The sequence below is a fragment of the Ambystoma mexicanum genome, chromosome 3p, assembly GCF_040938575.1.
Source record: "Ambystoma mexicanum isolate Mex_15411 chromosome 3p, UKY_AmexF1_1, whole genome shotgun sequence".
In the NCBI taxonomy this organism is placed as follows: Eukaryota; Metazoa; Chordata; class Amphibia; order Caudata; family Ambystomatidae; genus Ambystoma; species Ambystoma mexicanum.
This window is the reverse complement of record NC_090925.1, coordinates 1,215,899,765-1,215,922,688: the sequence shown is the minus strand read 5'-3', so window position 1 is coordinate 1,215,922,688 and position 22,924 is coordinate 1,215,899,765. Positions and strand designations below refer to the sequence as shown.

At 43.9% G+C, this 22,924-nt stretch overlaps 1 protein-coding gene across 2 annotated transcripts in view; it reads left to right on the top strand.

The window, feature by feature from the left end:
* Positions 1-22,924, top strand: part of ADAMTS2 (ADAM metallopeptidase with thrombospondin type 1 motif 2) — a 2,237,498-nt gene that overhangs the window by 1,820,974 nt on the left and 393,600 nt on the right. For both annotated transcript variants that reach the window (XM_069652661.1, XM_069652662.1), the window contains one exon: positions 5,082-5,245. In XM_069652661.1, coding sequence (XP_069508762.1) covers positions 5,082-5,245 — 164 coding nt within the window. The remainder of the gene's footprint in view (positions 1-5,081; positions 5,246-22,924) is intronic.

Here is a 22,924-nt window from a genome sequence, read left to right as displayed (position 1 = left end):
ATATGTGGTATTAGTGGCTAGAGAGACATTTTGGTGCAGCCAGTCTAGTCATTCCTCAGTTTGGTGTGACTATTTTTATAACTGGACATTTATGAAAAAGCAGTCCTGCTAAGTGTAATTACCTGGCTAGGCTGGCATTTCAGTGCTGCCAGACTAGTCGTTTGTTACTGTGGCATTGTATATTTTCCTTGGAATCTGTGATAAAATGATATAAGTCATTTATAACGCGCCTGTACACAAGTGTTTCTAGGCGCGACAAGACACGGCAGGGAAGATAGAGGGAGGACAAGACAAACAATCTTACTAGGCCTTGTGTCATTCAGATCGTGCAGGTGTGGGAACGAGAAGTGCAAGGGGAAAGGGAGGGGGGAAGTGCAAGGGAGAGGTGAGGGAAAAACAGGGCAGCAATTCTGTGAGTAAGTGCAGCCAGGACAGTGCAGCTCTGGGTAGTGCAAGGAGAGCAAGGGACTGTAGGGTTACAGTTACAGCCCCTAACTGTGGTAGGCCCAGAGGCAGTGCAGGGGTGACTGATCAAGAAAGAGTCTGGACATAGTGAGACTCTGAGGATAGCCCAGCAACGAGTCGGTACAGCAGACAGTTAGGTCAGGTAGGCCAGGAAGGGAGGGAGAGAGAGAAAGCAGAGGAGAAGAGGAAAGTTTTGAGCTGCTTCCGGATCTTTTGGTGGTCCGGCTCAAGTTTGAGAGGGGCAGGGAGGCCTTTCCAGAGGGAGGCTCCTGCATAGGAGAGATATGTACCCCCCTCAAACCCCCCACTCTCTGCCTGGGGAAGTGTCTAACCCTTAGAGAGTTGGAGGTAGCTGAGCGAAGGGCTTGAGAAGGAAGGTATTTTGGAAGAGAGTGATAGATGTAGTGTGGGCCCGGGCCCAGAAAGCTTTGTGGACAATGCAAAGGGTCTTGAACTTGATCCTTGCAGCAACCGGGAGCCCTTGGAGAGATTTCAGGGCTGGAGAGATATGATCCCTGGGCTTGAGGGCAAGGATAAGTCTCGCAGTCCTGTTCTGGATTAGTTGCAGAGGGCAGAGAGTAGAGGAAGGCAGGTTGGGAAAGAGGCTGTTGCAGTAGTCCACCCTAGAGAGAACCAGGGCTTCTGGGGGAAAGTGAGAAAGGGAAGAGTCCCTTTGAGGAGGAGCAGCTGGTAATGGGACTTCTTGGCAATGTCTGAGATGTGAGGAGAGAAGAGAGAGTGAAGTCAAAGATGACAACCAACTTTTTTGCCTCGCAGGAAGGCGAAAGAAGAGTTCCCAAGGTGGGCGGAGAGAGTGCGAGAGGGAAAGCAGGGGCAGGGTTCCCAATGAGAAGGATCTCCATCTTACTGGCATTAAGGGAGAGATCGGTGGATGCACACCAATCCTGAATCGCGGACAGTCAGGAATGAGAGAGAGAGGAGAGGAGTCTAAGGGGAGCATGAAGGAAAGCTGAGTGTCATCTGCATAAGAGGAGAAGGTAGAGATCAGGTGGGCCAAACCCGACCAAGAAGAGGTTGAAAACCAGGGTGAGAGGATAGAGCCCTGGGGAACGCCACAGGTATAGAGAGATGTGGCAGAGAGAAAGAGACCAAGGTGCACATGGGAGGGGCAGTCGAAGAGGAAGGAGGTCAGCCACTCAAGGGCTTGATCGGTGATGCCGAGGTTCTCATGGAGTCGATTAATCTGGATGGCGTCTTTGACCGTGTCGAAAGCAGAGGAAATATCAAGGATGAGGACAGAAGCAATGCTGAAATCAAGGTTAGAGAGCAGATCTTCACAGGTGTTCAGGAGAACAGTTTCCATGCCTCTGGCAGCTCTAAAGCCAGACTGATGGTCATGGATACAACCAACAGATTCAGCGTGGCGAGTAAGCTGGAAGATGGGCAGTTTTATTTCGACAGTTTGCGCCGGAAAGGGGTGATGGATGTTGGGCGATAGTTTCCAGGCACACAGGAAAGGCAGACGGCTTCTTGAGTTGTGGGTGCACAAGAAAGTGCTTAAGGGGATACGGGAACATTCCAGTGGTGAAAGAGTGATTACAGAAATCAGCCAAGGCTGGAGCGAGGGTGTCAATATGGTCCTTGATGGTTCTAGAGGAGCAGGGAAGCACCTGTTTGGACAACACTTTGAAAGATCGGGCTTGTCTAGAAACCTCATCAGGTATTGTCAAAGAGAAAGAGGAGAAAGGAGGAAGAGAAGTAGAGCTGGCCAATGGGGGGCCAAGAGTGGAAGAGGAAGAGGAAGAGGAGAGGAGGAATGGATGTCCTGAGTTTTAGCAGATAAGTGAGAGAGCAGAGCCATACAGAGGGCCTGCGGGGAGCAGGAGAAGTAAAGACCGCAACAGGAGTGACCATTTACATGCAGATTTTAAAGAGTTTGGCTGTGTGGTTAGAGGCCACAGAGACGCAGGCTTGAATGTGTGTTTTCTTCTTGATGAGTGTTATTGCTTTGACTGGCATTTTGGTGCAACCAGTCTAGATATGTCTAAATGTGGCCTGGCATGCTTTACTGTAATGTTATTACGTGTCTACACTTGTCTACATTGTGCAGCCTGTGGGACCTGTTTTCAATGTGGCATGGCATTTTTAATAGCAAAGCATTAATGTTCCTGTGCACTGTTGGTGACTTGGATGTATTGGATTGGTGTTACCCTACAAAACCATTGCAAACACTCTGTCTTTTTAGTCAGATTTTCTCAGAAAGTGTGCTGTATATTGCATTAAAACACATATTTATATCTTTATCCTAGTGCAGTGTGTGGAATACCCCTTCAAAAGCACATTTGTGCGTATTGCGCAAGAGTTATAATCTGTGGGCCGGCCCAGAGTGTGGCGTGACCCATCATTTGTTGCTGAGTTGGGAGGAGCCCTCAGAATGGCTCGCAGACGGGCGCCCCACATTTTGTGTTACGCCACTGAGGGTAGACATGCACACACACACACACACACTTGAAACACTTGTGTATAGGCACGTTATAAATGCCATATCATATCATACCATGTGACAATTCATTATTTGTGTGGTTTTCTTGTTTTTTTTACGTGTTTTGTTGGTGTGGGTGCAATGATATGTTCATCCTTTTCTTACCCTTAGCTTATCCCATCGCCTTACCTTTAAACTTACCATTAGTGTATCACTTAAGTTCTTTCTTCCCCCACTGTAATTTACTCTCATTCATTTCTTTACTATATCACTTATTTTTCTTAGTTAAGTTCAGATTTTATTTTTGTTTTTGAGTGTTTGACAGGGAAGGTTCTTGTGAGATATACAGAGAAAAAGATCTCCCACTCCTGTAAATAAAAAAGCAGATCGGGATGTAGGGGGACTGTGCTGTTTGTGGTGTGGTTAAACCAGTTTGTGGGCAATGAGGCAGATAGCTTGTTTGACAGAGGTGTGGAGGTGAACATGCTGCAAGAGGATGTGGGTGGTGCAGAGTTGCTGGTGGAGTAAGGCAGGCCATGTGCTTTTTGTGATTCAGTTTGAGTGGGGTTGGAGGGCAAGCAGGATGTGGTAGAGGACCCGTGGTGGAGCAGGCGATTGGGGCTGTGCTGGAGGTGCTGGCAGAGTTTAGGTGGTGTCCGATACTGGTGGAGATGGCATAGACGCTGAGAGCAGCAGTGTTGATAGAGGAAGTCCTTGGGGAGGAGAAGAGGTGTTGTTGGCTAAACTGGTGGTACAGGGGAAGGCTGATTGCTAGTGGGGAGGAAGATTTGGCAGCTGAGGTGCTATCGGGTGAGTGAGGCTATTGTACTTGGTGTTGTGGATGGCTTAGGCAGGCGGAAAAGTTCGGAACTGCCATGCTGATGTCAGTCACATGGTTACAGGTACATGAACAATTCACTTTTTCCTGCATGGGGGAAAGGCTGTGCTGGTGGGGGAGTGTACCATGACGTGTAGGTGTAGTAGTTATAGGGATTGATTTCAGCTGACGGGCCTTTAAAGACTGTCATCTGTAGTGTTCCGACAGCACCGACTTACGTGGAAGGGAGGCGGCTTGTTGGGGGTCAATCCTTTCTGAATTATTGAATGTGAGGACCAGTCCATTTAAATGGATACCCTGTAGAAATGTACATGGACAGTTCCCTATGCAATGGGTGAGAGTGTGCAGGCACATTATTTGCATTCTGCTTTATGCAGGGCATGTAAGAACAAATGAATAAAAAAACAAAATAGTTTCATTTTCTTCAGGTAATTGACCACTTTTCTTTGCCAACAAGTCCAACCAATTTCCCCAAAAATGTGGACCATCCCTTGTATCATATTCTCTCCCTTTTTTTCATTCAATTTCATTTATTTAACATCAAAACCTCTTCGCGATAGGTTTGAGTATGTTTATTAATATGTTTTTTTCTTACTCACGGGTTATTTGAGGAGTAAAGCATGACCTGCCATGAGCAGACGGGGTGTGAAGATCTTCTCTGCACAACCCCCTTTGTCTCTCCACATGTTTTGGTCTACAACTTCCATCAGCCCAGGCTGCATAGTCAATGATGAAGGATCATGGGAATTGTGGTCCAGAACAACTGGCGAGCTCAGGTTGTAGAGCCTTGAACGGTGGAAAAATCACTCATTTGAATTCAGGCACCAGCAAACCCTATTGTCTTCAGACATCTCAAAAAGTACATATTCCAGCATATTCCAGTATTCACAAGGTCAAGGGTAGTGGGCGGTCACTCACAGAAATAATGAATGAACACATCCTCTAAAAGAAAATGGCAGACATCGGACAGAGTTCAAGCCAAGAGAAAATTAAATGATTATTTTATAATAAAAATCAAGTAAATCATTCTTTTGTGAGCCCAATAAAAGTTATGGCAGCCTATGAAATGCAACATATTGATTGACCTTATTGGCGTGACAGCGACAACAAGCATTTCCAAGGGAACAGACATTTTGCACAGTGAAGGGAGCACTGCTTTTATAGGGACAGGTGTATTTTCAACTATCTGCCAGCTCATGATCTTCCACAGAGCAAAAGATGTACACCATAAAAGCAGGTCGTGTATACAAATTCACCTTAAGTGAGAAACCCAATATGCACACTGTATTCTTTTCAAGATTACTCTAATGTATTGTCTTTTTGTTTTTTTTATAGCAATTAGGAACCAAGTTACTGGGAAATTTATTTTGAATGAAGACAACTATGTTCCAGATTCCAAAATGTTCATTGACATGGGAATTGAATGGGAGTATCGCAATGATGACAACAGGGAGTCTGTACAAGCTATCGGGCCTTTACACCATGGAATTGTTATTCTAGTAAGTACAGTGACAGGCACATCTGTGCATGTATTGTATTAGCACATGAATTTGGTTACATTCAAAGGTAAGTCTGTTAATAGCTATTGAAATACATACCTATACTTGCCATTAACACATTTTGTTGTTTCTTTGTTATTATGTGGTATATTTCAGCACTCTGACAAATGTAGTGGAAACCTGTCCCTCTGCAAGGGGAAGTATAACACAGATCAGTCCGGTAATCTCCATCCCCCTAGCAACACCATAGCAAAACATGAACATGATCTGACACCACCAGGTGGCGCCGGCCGAGGTCGTGGCAGCCGCCTTCGCAAACCGCAACCGCAGACAACTCACATCTATCATTCACATACTACGGACTTGTCTATGAGCCATGTGCAATGCTCCATTCAGGAACATGGTCACACTCCACTAGGCGGAAGCCGGACATCATCGCAGCGGCCCGGCCTAGGGACACCTGCATACCTCTGAATACACAGTGCACTTCATCCACCTCCAGTCTATAAACTACCCATAGGTCCACAAGTAAAATAGACGTATAAACGAACCCACTGCTATCGCACACACTCCCGGCCTCCTCAGCACCCTTTCACATGTCTGACCTTTTAGGAGGTTTATTGTAGCACAGAGAGCCTGCCTAACTGCTTATCTCGGCCTAAGCTCACACACATTCTATGCCTTAAAGACATCCTTCCCTTACCTGGAACCTGGTATTAGGATAGTATGTCCTCTGCACTTCTGTCATTACACCTAGAAGACCCTTGATTTTAGCCCATCTACTGCGATTATATGTATGAGGATTGCCAGTGAATTGCAATTAAAAGCAAGCGAGTAGCCTCAATATCGCACCTAGACGACATTAGGACAAATGGTTTTGCACACTTAGAAGATGCATTATCATAGCTTGTTCATGATGCTTAGAAGACCTACTATGGCTACTTGGCTAGTGTGCATAGAGGGCCCTCTCACACAGACAACCTGGTTACATAGAGGCGTCAATAACAAAGCTCCATCTGAGCCTGAAGGCACATATAAATATTTATTTATAATGATTTGTGATGATCTGATGATTGTCTCTTTTTTGCAGTGTTCAACTATTCTTCCATTTTAATCTATAAATCTTTATTGTAAAAATGAACCTGTTTTGTGGAATTTTGTATTCTGAAATAAACATATGATGATTACGATGCAATTCCATAAAAATACTTGCTGACACTAGGGAGTGGCACAGCAGACAGAATTTGAAGCTTCAGGCTGAGAGAGGAACAGCGTTAGGACAGTCAGAGCGCACAAGTGGGCTTGAGACAGGGTTCCACCTTCTTACTTTTTTGTGGGTTTTTCACTCGTTACTTTCCCCTCCACTTCCTGAAGAACAAGGCACTCTCGGTATGACATCAGGAGGTTAGCACCACTTATCTCAAGGACAGCGACTAGACCCTTGAAGCAGGCTTGCTTTAATCCAATTCCTTGTGGAATTTTACCTGTAAAATAGGGGGTCTCCCACTCCTTTTTTGTTTCACTTTGGACTCTCAAGCCCATCAGGGAGAATTCATCTGGACCCTGTTGGGAGAGCAGTCCTTTCCAAAGCCCTCTGCCAGAGGTGAAGACGGGTGTTCCAAGGCAGAGGAAAGCTCTGCCCCCTGCCTATCACATTGAGGGCGACTTTGCTGAGGACCAAGGCCTACCACTGTGCCAGCAAAACACCCTATAATGGGAGAGAAGAGATTGTAAAGGACCCGCCCTTGCCCTAAAGCACCCTGCCATGTGACTCACAGGATCTAGAGGGCCAAAGCAGCCAGGTCTCCTGTTTTCATTGCTCGGAACACTTCGAACCATGTACGCTGCTTTCTAACCTCTAGGACCCGCGGTGCTGCTTTGGCACTCACCTTCGAACTTTGAACCACTGCTTGCCTCCATTAAGCCAGTTAATTGCCAAATCGTCCCAGCAGAGCCCCATCACCTGTCCAGCTTGAGCACCAGCTCACTGTGCAGATAACTTCGAACTTCCACATCATCAAACCACCAGGACTTTGCATCGTAGATCAACTCGAACCGCTGGAGCATTGCACATGCATCAAGCCGAGTCAGTGGTACTCATTGTTTCAAATCATTCTCTGTTGTTGAACCGCTTCTGGTGTTCCATTGAACTGCATCGTTGAACACCACTTTTTAATCGCATGGAGTACAGCTCCAACCCCATTTTCCAACTGGGATCAATTCAACTCTGCGCCTTCGAACCTAGTTTGACCCACATGCATTGCATCCCGAAGCCTGGTTCGACCATGTTGAACCGCCTAAGAACTGGAATCCGGTATTATTGAGCCACCCTGTCCCCTTGGTCTATTCCTAGAGCCCTGGTGACTGGTTAAGGCCCTTCTTGCAATTCTTCCTAAAGAACATATCCTTTGAGTTACATTACTGCAATTCTTGGCTTTTTCCTCTCTGCTAAAGTATACAAAGTGCCTACCCATATTTTTCTACACTATCTGTCTTCTTTAACAGGGGTGGGTTTTAAGAGTGTTTTAATAGTTCCGTTTATTATTAATTTGTTTCATTAAAGCATGTATATTTATGTATACAACCTTCTTTGGACATTCATTTATTTTGGAACTGTTGTACTACCACTGTTTGGGTTGCTACTGTTTCACCTCCACACCCCATCTAAGAGTATAGCCTTCCCTCGGCCCACGTTACCGCGATAGGCAAAGGAGGTACACTTCTTGGCTATGGCTGTTTTGCCTTTATGATTGGGATCACTGTTTGTTTGTAGAAGTGTGAGGGCTAAGTAGGTGGTTTACCCACTACTTATCCTTGTGCTCCCACAGAGCAGAAGTCATTTTGTCACACAGTCTTCCATAGTTTGCATTTTACTTATGACCCACATTTGTGGCAGCACAGAAGTATTCTTAAGCATGCTGATTGTATTTTAATAATCCTTGATCAACTCCCAGAGTAATTCTTTCTACTCGATATCGGCAAAATATACACTTTACAAATCAGTTCGCTAAATTTTCCAACTTTTTCATCTCACACTGGAAAAGAAGAAGGCAGGAGAATTCTACCTGTTCTCACCAAACTTTTGACTTTCATTTTTTTGTTAGCATGTACATCATTTACCCCCAGATTCTGAAGCATAGATGTATTTTCACCTCCAAAAATGTGAATGACTTTCACATTAAACTTGAAATAGTATGACTTCCTCTCCCAAAACGTTCACTGAAGCACTGATGATGCAATCATTTTTCTGAGCTCCACCGCTCTCCCTCCTCACCTATAAACCCTGGCCCAAACTATCAGTAGATGCCAAAAATAACATAGTTTAGGCAGCTGGATCTTGAACAAATGTAGCTTTCCTGTGGAATATTGATGAAAACATTGGGCTAATGCTCTGGATGAGATCTCACCTCTGCTTTTCTGCCAAAACTGCATCAACATAGTAAAAGATAGAGAATTAATGGATGCCATGATTTATAGACGGTAACACCGGGGATGTGTTTGTTTGGGTAAATCCAAGCCTGCTGACAGCCTTTGCTCCCAGAAGAGAAGGTAGCTGAGGGACTGGTGTAGCCTGGGAGTTTGCATTGATACCCCTGAGACCATCCTTGGTCCAGTGACTGTCAGCGATTCTTGGTGGGACTTCTGCAGATCTCACAGAATCGTGAATGTGGTCCTAAGGACCTAATTTACTGTCTTATCTCCTGGCAGTACCTGGCCCTTGCTGCAAACAAACAGTAGTCCATGAAAGCAGTAAACTATGCTTGCACACTAGTTCACATATAAACTGATATAGGGCAACGGTTTTCAGCCATCATGGCTGCATGGTGTCTGCCTGACACTAGACAAAATAAAGTAAATAAAGCTTAAAGACAACAAAGCCATGTGATGCCCTGCCAGACTGCCCCTACCACCAGCAAACCATAGACATCAACACTCTACCTGAAGCAAATAAAGTAATATGGAGGAAGTACTGAGAATGAAGGCATAAACATGTGCCAACACTCTGTGAAGAATTAAACCAAAGGTCCATCCTTCAGTTAGGTAACCACATCATATTGAGTCCTACCATAAGCAAATAATATTATGACCCAGTAATATATCGAACACCTGAGCATGTAAGAGAAGCTACAATCACAAACATACATCAATTAATAATAAATCTTTCATAACATGCTTAATACCGGAGACCAGTCTCTAGTCGCAGGAACGGGATTCAAACCTGTGTTGCTCTGCAGTGTCTTGCTTCCAAGAAAAACCTGTTGTCTCTGAGCTATCCTCCCGGGTCCATAACACAGCAATTCCAAATAAACATTATACAAAGGAACAACTACTACAGATTCCAATATTGCACAATGCCAAAACAGACCAAATGTGAAAATTGACACACCCTATCAAATAAATAGAACTGTCCTTGGGAAAGATACCTAAAAGGGGAAGACAAAGCTACATACCACATGCCCCACAGTAAAAAAGAAAGCATTGGATTATGGAAAGTCATTGGATAGGCATTTACTAGGCACTGCTTTCACATGCCCAAGTATTCTCCTGGGCTGTTGCATATAAAATATCTGTCAATGTGGTATTACAATGTCTCCCGGCAGTGAAGTGAAACAGAGGAGATTTTATTGCCGTATCTGGGAATGATCTTAGTACCTGGGAAAATGATTCCAGTGCCGGCTACATGATAGCAATACCTGCCATGTTATGTTCCATATGATGTTAATATCATGGTATATCCTTACAATACCTGGATCATGACAGTTCTTCCCACCCATAAAATGGCCACAGCTAACAAGTCGTGTAAGTGTGTAGGCGCAAAATGGCATTGTATGGCAAAAGCCTATACAAGAGTGAAAACTATTGGCTTGTATGCACAAATGGGAGTATTTTCATATGCCCTGTGGTCAGGGTCTATAGGTGTATCTTCCTGACTTAGGTGCTACTAGTGTTCTAGTAATTCCCTCAAGCTCACCAGGCCCTCCAAGTGGTAATCGTGACAGTCCAGCCCAGGTTTAGCTCCCAGGAGATAGAGTGGGCAGAGAATGTCCACACACTATATTTTTATAAAAGAAAGGCAAATAAGAAAAGGCGCAGATAATAATTGCTAGATCTATAGGTAAGTTAGCCTTGTACAACAAAACATTTGACAATGTTTCAGGTAAGTAAAACAGTTTCAAGAACAGTTTTCATAGTTCAGTGAAAGAGTCTTCCCTAGAAAAGGAAACATAGTAACAGGTAAGCAACACACCTTTGATATCTAGGCCAGCAAGTTGAGAGGAGACCAAGGGAGACCAGTTTTGCTGATGTTGGTCAGTCTTTGTGAGGGAGGAGTTACTTTCTGCAAAATTGTCCCAAGGAGCGATTCCAGGAGTTTCGGTAGAGTGTCACCCACAGAAAAACCTTGATGATGATGAGGCTGTCACTGGATGAAGAAGCAAATGAGATGAGAACTTTCCAGTACACCAGAGATTCATGAGAACAACACCCTAGCACCAAAAAAGCAGTTCTGCAGCAGCCGGTTGGCACATTCCAAACTGGTCACTGTACATGTGGTTTGACTCCACCTTAGGTTCTCTGCATGAGAAACCAGTGCAAGATGGACCCCAGGAGCCCTTGGATGGACAATTATTTAAGATTGGATGTTTTCCAGGTTGAGGGATGGAGCCAGAGGAGCTGAATTGTGGAGCTGCTGTACTCTATGACCACGTTTGAGATATTAACGTTTTAAGATGAATCTATATATGACACATGGACAGAATGAATGTGCATATTTTATACAAACTGTACACGTGCATGTGCAAGATGTACATGTCAAAATGTATACTACTATACGTATGAAAATTCACATCAAAGTTAGGACTCAATTTAGTGCCAGTTTTCACATATATATAAACGATGTGTAGGAGATTTAAATTGCGTAGATGAACACAATCTAAAACTCCTTTAAGTCTCTTCAATGTATTGAAAATTTACATCACAGTTACAAATCACTTTAATTTAAGATTTTATATGCAAAGGGGGTGCATAATACAAACGTAGAACAACTGCACATTTTATATTAAATCTGTAAACGTATGTGTAGGATATGTACATTTCGTACAAGTACACAAATATACATCTTAAAACTCACATGAAAGTTAGGACTGACTTTGATGTCAGTTTTCAGGAGATGTCAATTGTGTACATGTACGAATTGTAAAACTCACATGTGCCTCTTGTACATATTAAAACCTCACATTAAAGTCAAACCTAACTTCAATGTAATTTATAGGAGTATGTAAACTCCTCTACCGAGAAACAATAGGGTTTAAATAACCTGTTGTATGGGATGTATTCCACTTAGGCTGGTCAACTGCCACATTTTAGCTGACTGCACCCTTCACAGAGGAGAAATATAAGTGTGTATTTCAGGCTGATCCCGCTCACAAGGAAAGTCCAGCACTGAAATGCTAGACACATCTCAACACCAGACTAATGTTTCGGCCTTGTGGGGCCTCATTAGTGAGGTGTAGCTGACCTCACTCAGGTAGAGTGAGCAAGGGGTCTATGTTTGGATTACCCTTGGTAACGTAGGGTAAAACCCCAAGTTTTACAAAATGTATGAGAGTACCTCTACCGAGAACAAACATGGTTCAGATAACCTGTTCTGTTTGTTGTATCCCACTCAGGAGGGTCTACAACTCAGTTTTAGCTCACTGGACCCTTCACAAAGGAAAAATTCAATTTGCATATCAGGCTGGTCCAACCCGCAAGGGTTGTTCAGCACCGAAATGCTAGATAAATCTCCTCTGAACAAGAGTACCATAAACAATCCCAGACATGTGTGGTGCCCGTTAAGGTACAAACACCCACTGTATACCACTACAAATTGAACCATGCAACTCAAAATATAAAGACCAACTCCATACCACCACAAACAGAATCTTAACCATCACTTCAGGTATTAGGCAAATTACATCAATACCATTGTTGACATGAGTGTAAGGTTTGATTGTAATGGTACGGACTTAGTGTTTATATTTCGAGCTTCAAGGATCAATATATACTGGTATACAGTGAGTGTTCTTGCCTTAATGTTGTATTTCTCACTCTTTGTTTTCTGTCCATTCTGGAGAGTCAGACTGGTGGGAAATCATAAAACAGAAAATGATTGACAGAAGACTCTGTGTAGTTTTTTTAATGATATTTTGTGTGTATTTTTATGTATCATTTCTTTTTTTCCATATGTTTTTTTCATACAAACTTATTTTATGGTGTACTAAATTCCTTCAACTTGTAGAGGAGCCTCTGCCATACCCAGCCCCCTTTAGCAAGACCATCAATGGTAGCTTCCCCAAGCCAATATGCATTGACCATAAGCACAACTCCACCACTTTACAACATCCTCTTCCCCCAGAAAGTCATCCAAAGTAACCACTGCCACTGACAGGAGAAAAAGAAACTAACAGGCTATGTGTATATACGTTTTATTTAATTAATGTTGCATTTAACATGTTTTCAAAGCTATTCATATGGGTCAATGTTCAATCAGATATACAAATGCCCTTGTAAGGTACCATACCTAAATATGAATGGATTTCTCCACACCAGCCCTGGCTGACTTTTACCCAGGAGGAGAAATAGAGGGCAGCTGCCCAAGCGTAAACTAGCAGTTGTGCCTTTCAACCAGATGTGTGAACTACATGGATGAATGACTTTGGTCAAGTTAAACATAGCATTGCCAAAAGCCCTAATCAGCACTGCTACACCATCATACTCTTCCCAAAACAGCTGTTTGCATGTCCAAAGTGATAGTTAAATATTTTGATATACCATCTGTAGAGAACTCTATGCAAAAGAAAAGGATTATATTTAAACATAAACATGTGAGTTGCAGTCTGCGCACAGCATCTGAAAAATGACAGGTGCGAGGAAATGTGCAATGTTAGCAGCCCATCTACAATTAGAATATAGTTCAACATTATATGACAAGGCACAAAACGGAATCTTTTCAGTCTCATGGAAGAATCCAGCCATATTTGGAGAACTGTCCTATCTCAGATCAAAAACACATAATTTGATAGGAGATGAAAGACTGAAATAGGTCCTCCATTGTGTATATTTTCCTTTATAGGACTGAGAATCGGCTTTATATAAAGAAACATACATAGATATTAAAGATATAGATGTTGACAGCAGTTTGATTGCAAAGATGGTGTAATGCTGTTCTGTTTAAGGTGGCAATTGCAATGGAGAAATGAAAGGAAGGCTGCATTTTTGAGTCAAACATCATCTTTGGGCCTCGAAGGTAAAATTGCAAACATCCCCCATCAAGCTACAGGATATGGGGAAAGCTTTCCCATGAGAAAAGTGTGAAAACTGGCTTTGTAGCTCAACTATATAGGTTTATGAGTCTGCCTGGACCTTTTCCTCTGGGCACAGGCCTTCCAAGCAAAATAAATGGTACTCATTAATAACCCCATTTATCATTGAGCCTACCCAAATGCCTTACAACCATACAGAATGTGTTCTGAGCAGCTGTCTCCTCTCAGATAATCTAACCTTCCCTTCAGCTAGCTCTTCCAGGGTGAAGGAAATGTGCATCGTCGAAGACTTGGAGTCTGGCTGAAGTGATAGAAAGTGGCTGTAATTACTCAAAGGGATGGTACTGGGTTGCAAATGCCCCTGCCAGCTTTGTACTTAAAAGGGCATTGCACCATGGCAACCCGCATTCTCAGTGGTCCTAAAAGTCCCAGATGTAAGATATAAAGGAACTAAAATTGTATGATACCAGATGTTCAGTTTTCAGGCAGGGGATGGAAGGCCATTTCAAATTCATCCCATTATATGTAAGAAATAAAATGCACTATATGGAATTTACATATTGAATCATATTTTTGGTTGTAAATTTGGAAGGAAACAGCTTAGAAAGTTAATTGTTTGAAAAAAAAAGAAATGTCTAGGGTGAAGAGCTCTATCATCTGAATGTAAAACTATATGTTTTATATGTTTATTTGATTATGTTAATTAGGCTGATGTGGATATTTCTGCACAGAAACAGTGCATGCCAACGATTCATATATCCTAGCATCCGTGCGGGGAAGCCTGTTAATCTAAGATGCATAAATCATGTTTGTATTAAAGTATCAGTGTGTTAAGGTATTTGTAGCAGATACATCACACATTACACCTAAATCAGACTTGCACTATTTGATTCACCTGTGTGAGGGCAATCTGATTAACCAATTAGCAGCATACTCACATGTGAGTATGATGTTTTAGAAAGTTACAATTGCTTAATATTGAAATCTCTAAAATGACATCACATCAAATGGGAGGGAAACTGGGTTTGGAAGTTACTCCCATTAGACTGCCCTCTTATTAATATGTCCACTCAGCATGTGGGGAATGGTTTAGTATGATTTCACTTTTGGAATGCTCTCCAATCACATACTCTGACCAATTATATTAGAAAAAATGTATCACGCCTCTAAAGGGAGAGGTTTCTGATCTATAAAAAGTCCAATGCCATGGATTATGAACACTTACTTGCTCACTCACTGACTGGCTGGCTGATAGAGGGGAAGAAGAAGAGAAAGTAAAATTGATAACAACAGAAAAAAGAAGGGAAAATATTGCTTTCCTTTGGACCCATTTTTGGATTAATAACAGCACGCCGCAGGGGAGGCCTAGCTGGAGTTAAAGATCCAGGCCTTCTTCAGTGGAAGAGACAACAGACATGCCCAAAGCAGAAAGAAGGGAACTAGACGGGGGAGGGAAGCTGATCTCATCTTTCTGACTGATGCCCACCTGTTCCTAGAGGGGATAATTGAATCAGTCCTTAAGAAGTTAAGAAATATTTCAGAAGTGTATGTGCTTCTGGAATTATAGATTTGATAGAATAGGTTGCATGAGCCAAAGGGATATCTCTCTGGGTGCATATCTAGAAATATAAGGTATTTCAAGTCATTTCCTGGTTATATCCCCAAGCAGAGTTCTATTACTGGTGCTGATCCATTCTAGACAAAGGGAAAAGGATTATAAACAGTTACCCATTTCCCATCTTTAAGTTGCCCATTGAAAATTACAGATGTACACTGTTAAATGGTAATGCAATAGAATCACCACTGAAGGAAATCTAGCCAACATATATTTTCATTTTGCAAGTGATTCACAAGGGAATGTTAAGTAGCCTGCCTTTTAACAGAGCTTTCTAAAAGGCTGTTTGAAATTCAGACATGTCCATTGAGTGGGGTGCGGGGGGACGTTATGCTTATTTCCAATGAATAAGAAGTAGAAAGATTTAGATAGGCAGGGATGTTCTGATTTAATTTGCTTTTCTATAAAATGAGGATTTCATCCCGAGCCCTCATATGCTGTTAAACACATGGTGAATGCACGCTCAGGATAAATCAAGTGTGCATAAGGTGATGTGTGTGTTAAAAAAGGCTCTACTCCTGTAAATGTAGCATGGAAAATTGAGGTGTCTAGTGTTTTGATCACCATTAGAGTTGTAATGACATATATGCATAATTTGTTTATATTTAAATTGATTACAATATTTCTATTTATTCACGAATAGACCTTCTGTGTACCCCTGTGTGTTTCTTCACCTGAAAGGGGAGGTAGGCTGTAGGGAATCACTATTAATACATTTTGGGTCCCAGGTTCATAAAAATAACTTTATTAAACAAATTAAAATTGTGCGTGCCAAATTTGGGGTGGGTGGAAAAGGTCCCCAAACGAGTTGTCGGCTGATTAAAACATCCTACACATCACACATTTGTTACTGCCCCCATTCTATTCAATGACCACTGGCATAACCTTTCAACATTTCCAATTGTCCTGCAGCAAATGCCTGGTGTAAGTACCTCAGACCATCTATTAGCTGAGCCTTGTAAATGGGTTTAGGATCAATTTTAAAAATGTCCCTATAGGTGTGCCATTTCACCATTTCAATCAGATGAATATCCAGAGGCTCAGGAGGAGGCCTGGGCCAATGAAGGCCCTAGTTCTTCATAACTCCAGCAGCCAGTGAGTAGTTTGTATTGTTGTCCATTATTATTTTGACTTGTCAGTGTCTTGGGCATTATACTTATTCACTTGCAGGCATGCCAGAGCCACACATGCCATGTGCTCATTAAAGAAAGCAGTGTTCATTAGCCCTTCAAAGAGGAATAGCAGGCCTGGGTCATGCTTGTACTCCTCCTCAACAGGAGCTTTCATCAAATGGAGTGAGGTTAGTAGGCAGGTGCCTCTCTTCCAAAATGTCATCCTGTTTAAGAGCTCTAGCATGATGGATGTCTCACCTGTCTTTGTGGGATGTATGTCTGTGAAGTCTCGATTCTTCACGGCATGTTATGCATGGGGGATAGCCTACAACACCATCGCTGTATTGCACTTAATGGAGGGATAGAAGCACTGCACAACATGTATGATAGCCCCCTACATTTCTTCACCACCCCCTTCATAGGGCCACACAGCGTGGGACACCAGCCCATTCCAACTTCCCAGAAAACACAACCTCCTGCACTGTATATAAACACTGCACATGAACGTAGCACATAACCAAACATACTCTCTCCATCTCAATCCAGCAGGGCATCTGTAAAGTCTGACTCTCATCACAGTGGCCCTCATTACGACCCTGGCGGAGTGGGTTTACGCCAGCGTTAATCGCGGCGGACCCGTCCGCCCTACTACGAGTTCCCGTAGCGCCATGGAACGTTTTCCGCCTGGTTTTTCCGGGCGGAGAAATCCATGGCGCTACGGGACCTTGATGTTAATTACGCCACCGTATTTTGCGGTGGCGCAATTAACGCCTACCCCACTCCCATTATACCCTATGGGGCAAAAATGGGAATGGGGAAGGGTAAAATGGGGGATGGGGATTTACCGCCCCGCCAAGGTCGGCATGGGGCGGAAAATCCGCCAACCTCCATGGCGCTATCGGCAGCTTTCCGCCGTGCTCCGCGGTGCTTTTAGCACCGCGATTTCCGCCAGGGTCGTAATGAGGGCGAGTGTGCTATTTCCAACCCAATGCTCACTGAGTTCTGTTTAAATCATTTGAAGAGAAGACAATAGAGCTACGAGCTTGGAAACAATTCTTTCATCAGTCCCCTTAAGCTGGGAGATAATGATCTCACAAAGGGATCTAAAAGTACAGCAGAGGAAAGGAAATGGTACTGTTATGTTACCACATAATACATTGGGCCTGTGTACATGTGCAGTACACAGGAGAGTACAGCACCCCAACTACCAGTTTGCTATACTAAGTTACACACCACACACTCATCCTGATGCTTTATTATCCTTTACTGCCAATGCGCCCTCCTCCCCGCCCCCCCCTCCCTTGTGTGGTAGTAAACGGTAGCCTGTGTGAGGAAATTCCAGATAGTTTCAAGCCCCTGATGCATTTCTTTAATGGTATACCCAGCAGCAAAATGCTCTTTGAGCTTGGCCATCATCTCTTGGCTGATGATTTTAGGGATGGCGCAGCATCGGAAAAATTGAGTATACATCAGGTGATGTAGGTGAAATATAGAGTCATTTTCATAACCAGGTAATTTCAATGCATAGCGTGATGACAAGGATGGGGTCACGAGGTGTAACAGAGTCTGGAGATTAATTGTTTGAGTACTGTATTGAGTACTGCGATCAATGCTTGGTACCTCAATCACTGCCTGCCGACCTTTGCATCCAGGGTAGACATAAACTGCCTATCTGGAACGGTGAAAACGACTTGCTGGAGCCTAAAGGCTCTACTGGCTGCTTTTCTGGTGGTTCCAAATTGATTTCATGTCTGTGGGGTGTCCCAGACCGAAGTATGATTTCAGCTCAAAATGGGAAAGATGGAAATGAGAGTACAATGAACAGAACACAGCTCTGAACACTGCGGCATTTGCAAAGTCAAGCGTTCCAGTCTCAGCGCAACAAAGTCGGTGACCATGAATCCGTAAGAGTATATCATACATCTGCAAGCTTTTTTGTAAGTCTCTTCATTGTTTTTACTATAATTTACATGAAAAGAAAAAACGAAACAACACAATAAAACAATAACAGGAGCAGACACTAACAAAAAATGACCAGAATTCTTTGGCATCACATCTTTGAATCACATGGCATAATACCCCAGAAGTTAGATGCTGAGATCAGTATGGTGCACATAGGGCAGGCGCATCCAAAACCTCACCTCTGGCCCAGCACCACATATTACACAAACCACACATAGGGCCTCATTACAAGAATGGAGGTAGTCATGCCGCTATTTGCGGCATGGCTACCCCCATTCCGGGTACCGGGTCCTCGTAATCGGGCGCTAGGGGTTTAATGGGGCCGGCAACTCTACTGGCCCCGTTAAACCCCTACCGCATTCCTTGTAATGAGGACAATAGTCTTGTTCCCTGATGACCACGGTGCATTAACATGAGGAAATCGTACAGAACGAAGCAAACCAAATCACATTTTAAATAACAATTCAACCATTATTAGATGCATGCCTTCCCCACGTTGCCCACCATGTAGGGGTCTCCCATTACTAATGTATATTCCCCATGTGCAATAGTCCTTATATCCCCATCACACAGCCCTGTTCCACAATCCAGGTCACAGTGAAACCACAAATCCCTTTTCACGGGGTCTGAGATCGGATGAGGTTTTTAGCAGGTCCCATACCTCATGCCACACACTGTAGGAGCCTGCGTCCCCCTCAACTCTTTTCCATCTATCAGCGACATCCCACTCTGGTTTGGACCAATTCATAAAATCCCTGAGCCAATCGCAAAACAGCGAACCACCCCAGCACCTTCCAGGCCAGTGTGATAGCACGATTAGCAATGATCAACCCTAGGGACGGCATGAACATGTTATGCCTCTTTCCCCTTTTACAGGAGAGTAAACCCAGTGTACACTGTTGAACAGCAGCCTGTATCAGCAAGCCAGTAAAACACAGCACAGCAAACCTGGTCATGCCCAGACTATTGGGGCCTCATTACACGATTCCCAGTAGTTCAGCAGTAACTCTGCAGAATCACTGCCAAACTCTATTACTGTTACTGCCACTTGGTCCCGTGGAGTTACCACGGGATTGCAAGTGGGGGCAGGGCAGTGTAACTCCTCGTTTTTGGAGTCCCCAGGACTCCATGGAAATTGTTGGTAGATTTATCTCAGGCCGACGTACTGCACAGTAAAGCTACCGATTTTTGGAAATTAAAAAGTTAAGGATTTACCTCCAGCAACAGGCTGGAGCTGAATCCACTGCTATTCCACCGAAAATAGGTGGATTTACCATGCAAGAAATTCCACCGGTGGTAAATCTGCCAAAACCTATAATTTGGCGGTGCAAGAAAAATAATGGTAATTCCGTTCCCAATAATGTGGTGGTAACAGACCTACCGCCGTGTTTTTCTCACGCCGCCATAATTTGCAATAAGGCTCTGAGATCTTCTGACTAGCCCTACATTAGCAATGGTTAGTGATAGTGGGTAGGGTACCTGCGCCAGCTGATTTTAAAGGCCTGTCTCCTTGATACTCTCCTTTTCTCCCTAACTTCCTCCTCTGTCCAAATCCACCAACCTGCTCTCCCCCCAGTCCTTCTCCTCTATGTCGCCAATGTTTCTCTCCCCACCTTCCTCTACCCTTGGAAGTTAACTCTCCTCCTTCTCCTCCCACTCCACTGCTACCACTCCCACCTTTTCCACACTGCTACTCCCCTCTACTACACTCTACCACTACAATCTCCTCTTCATGCTTGTACTACTCTGCATGCTCTCCACACGACTACTATTTTCACTATGATTACCACTCGCACTACTATTACTTTATCCTCTATATGCTACCACTCTCTCACTACTACTACTGCTACTCTTGCCACCAAACTGGCATGACTCCCTGCTCACATTTCCACTACACCCACTCTCACTATGTTGCCCCTCCCCCCACTTCTACACTATACCCTTTTCTTCACACCCCACTTCTACACCCTCTCTACTAGTCCCACTCTCTCCTAGCACTCACTCCCTCTCAAACTACTACACTCAGTACTCTACTGCCATCTCCCACACTATATCCTATCTCTCTCTCACTCTCGCCCCCTAAGCTTCCACCTCCCCACTTCCTGTACTACAATACACTACACTACACAGCACTGATACCAATCTCTCTCATATGCCTCACCTTTCAACACTCTGCCACCAACTCTTCAGTACTTCCTTCTCTGCAGTCCTTCCTCCACCTGCTCTCTTGGTACCCCTTCAGCCCCACCTGCGACCTCACCTGTACAACCCACACTCTGCCTGTGCTGCTGTCTACTTTAGTGCCTTCCTCCCTCCCCATTGGCTGCAGCGTTCACCTGACTGCTTGCATGAACCAGTGCCTGCCTTTCTTTCAGGAGGTGGGCTACACAACTAAGAAAGCGTAGCTACGCCTCTGAACCTCTCCTCCCTTTTCAGTACGGTTTTTGCAACAGTCTCTGGTGTTTATCGTGTTGCATGGCTGAGACTTCATTTGCCTGTTGGCATTGTGAGTTTGCCGCAGCTCTGCAATGCTGCATGCTGTTAAGTTGTGGTGACATTTCAGAGTCTGCATTAATGGCTGCATTTCTGGTTTTGTCATTGTTTGACTCTGGTCCTGGTAAGCGGATTGTGTGTGTCAAAGTTATGAATCAGAAAAGAAAGAACAGTGGACAGCAACTGTTTGGGAGGCATTGAGACACAAAGAGTGGTAGTGGGGTTGACATTTCAGGCATGTGGGGGAGAGTCTTTCGGGCACTGGAGACCCCCCAATTTCCACTTCACCTGTTTGGGGCAGGGCCAGTTCTGACCCTTGTTTAATAATCTTCCTGCCACAGGCTGAGAATGGTCTTTCTCCTCCCCAATTGACTGGATCATGACCCAGACCCTGTAACATAGTGGAGAGTAGTAGAGAGATGAAGAGAGTATCTGTAGACTGAAAAACATTGGCAGGACAGAGAGAGGATGAGATAGCGAGACAAAGAGGAGAGTGGGTGGAAGAGAGCAGAGGAGAGAATGAGGCTGGGAAAAGAAGGAAAGAACATCAGGACAAGTAGCATCAGAGCATGAGCGGTAAAGACAGAGTGGCACCTAGGTGATCAGAAGGCAACACTTCTTAAGATCATCCTTCTTGTGGGACCAAAGGTTAGGATTCACCAAGAAGACCGTATAGGGAGTTAGAGAAGTAAGGCGGTTTCCTATCGGCCCTAACCACTAGATAGATCTTATGACATAGGTATTACCGATCTCTAGGACTTCTTTGGGATTTAGGGCAGTTTGGACTAGGGTGAAGGGTGTGCTAGTTAAGATGAGAGAGAGAGAGAGAGGGATGGCCCTTAGTGAAATGCTATGGAACATTTTAATAAAAACCCTTGAACTGTCTTCGAGAGTCGGTGTGTTCTTGAGGCCAACTGTGACACTTAGTTAAAGTACCAACGCTGTAACCATGAATCTCAAGCAAGTACACATAAGCTTAAGCACAGCACAGCAAATCACCATATGTCATCATAAATCACCATGCATTTGGCAAAAATAAATTTACACATGGCCAGTGTGTTTGTGTCTAATATCACACATTGCAGAGAGAAGAGAGGTGCAGTTAGCTTCTTCTGAGGCCTAATGAGGGTGGGGAAAAATGAAAAAATAGGTACCGGGGGCTGATTGCTGATTCAAAGTGCCTCTTATGGCGGGAAATGGTGCATCACAGTTGGGAGGCTATTATACATTTCAGTGACAATGTGTGTATTGCCAGGTTTTACTTACCCCCACTGACAACCAGTTCCCCTCCTAATTCAATAAGAATCTCAGGCCTTATTAATAAGGTGTTTAGATAATTTGTATAAAGCCGGACGCGGGAAGTAAAGCAGCTCGAGAGGGGCCTCCCGTCCCACGTCCAGTTTATTACTAGGTTTCGGTAGCGCAATGCCCATTGTCGTAAGTCCTTTGGCATCATGACATGGCGTGCGCGTAGCAGTTGACATAGTTTTAGGCCTCTGTCCTATATTCCATTGTGTGGATGTACGCGACCAACATGTTCTATTGCCATATCATATCTAAGCTGCACTCCCCTTATGAGGCTAATGTGTGCGCCATCTATATATCTGCAATTTATATGTGTATTTAACCGCTGAACATATTCTTCGCTTAACGGTTAGTGCGTTGGTGAATCAAGTTCAGGTTTTTCTTTAAATTGTCACTATGTGTTGATGCCGTTGTTGATGCAATGCATAGTACAATATGAAGACACTCTATGTTACAATGGTTTCACATGCGTTAAGGTAACATTTCAGTGATATATATATTACTGAATGATTAATAATTTTGTGTGTCCAACTAACATAGGCAAGAAAAAGATAATACAGCAATGCTTATTTACCATAGTGTCAATACGCACCATATCCAGATGATTTCAAGAATCAGGTTCACAGGGGCGATTCTCAGACCCTAGCTACGCCAGTCAAGGTGCGGTGAGAGCACAGCAACAGGTACAGGTCCAATGACCTGCTCCCACACCAGTAGGCTCCTCTCCAGTGTGCAAGGACAGGTTCTTCGAAAAGTTCCTCACGCTCATGAAATCATCACAAATGGGCACCATACTCAGGGGGGTCATTCAAGACATGCTCCCTCCTGTACCGACTCAACCTCCTGTCATGACCCCAGTACCGGTGCAGGCCCAGGTTCCTGCAGCAAC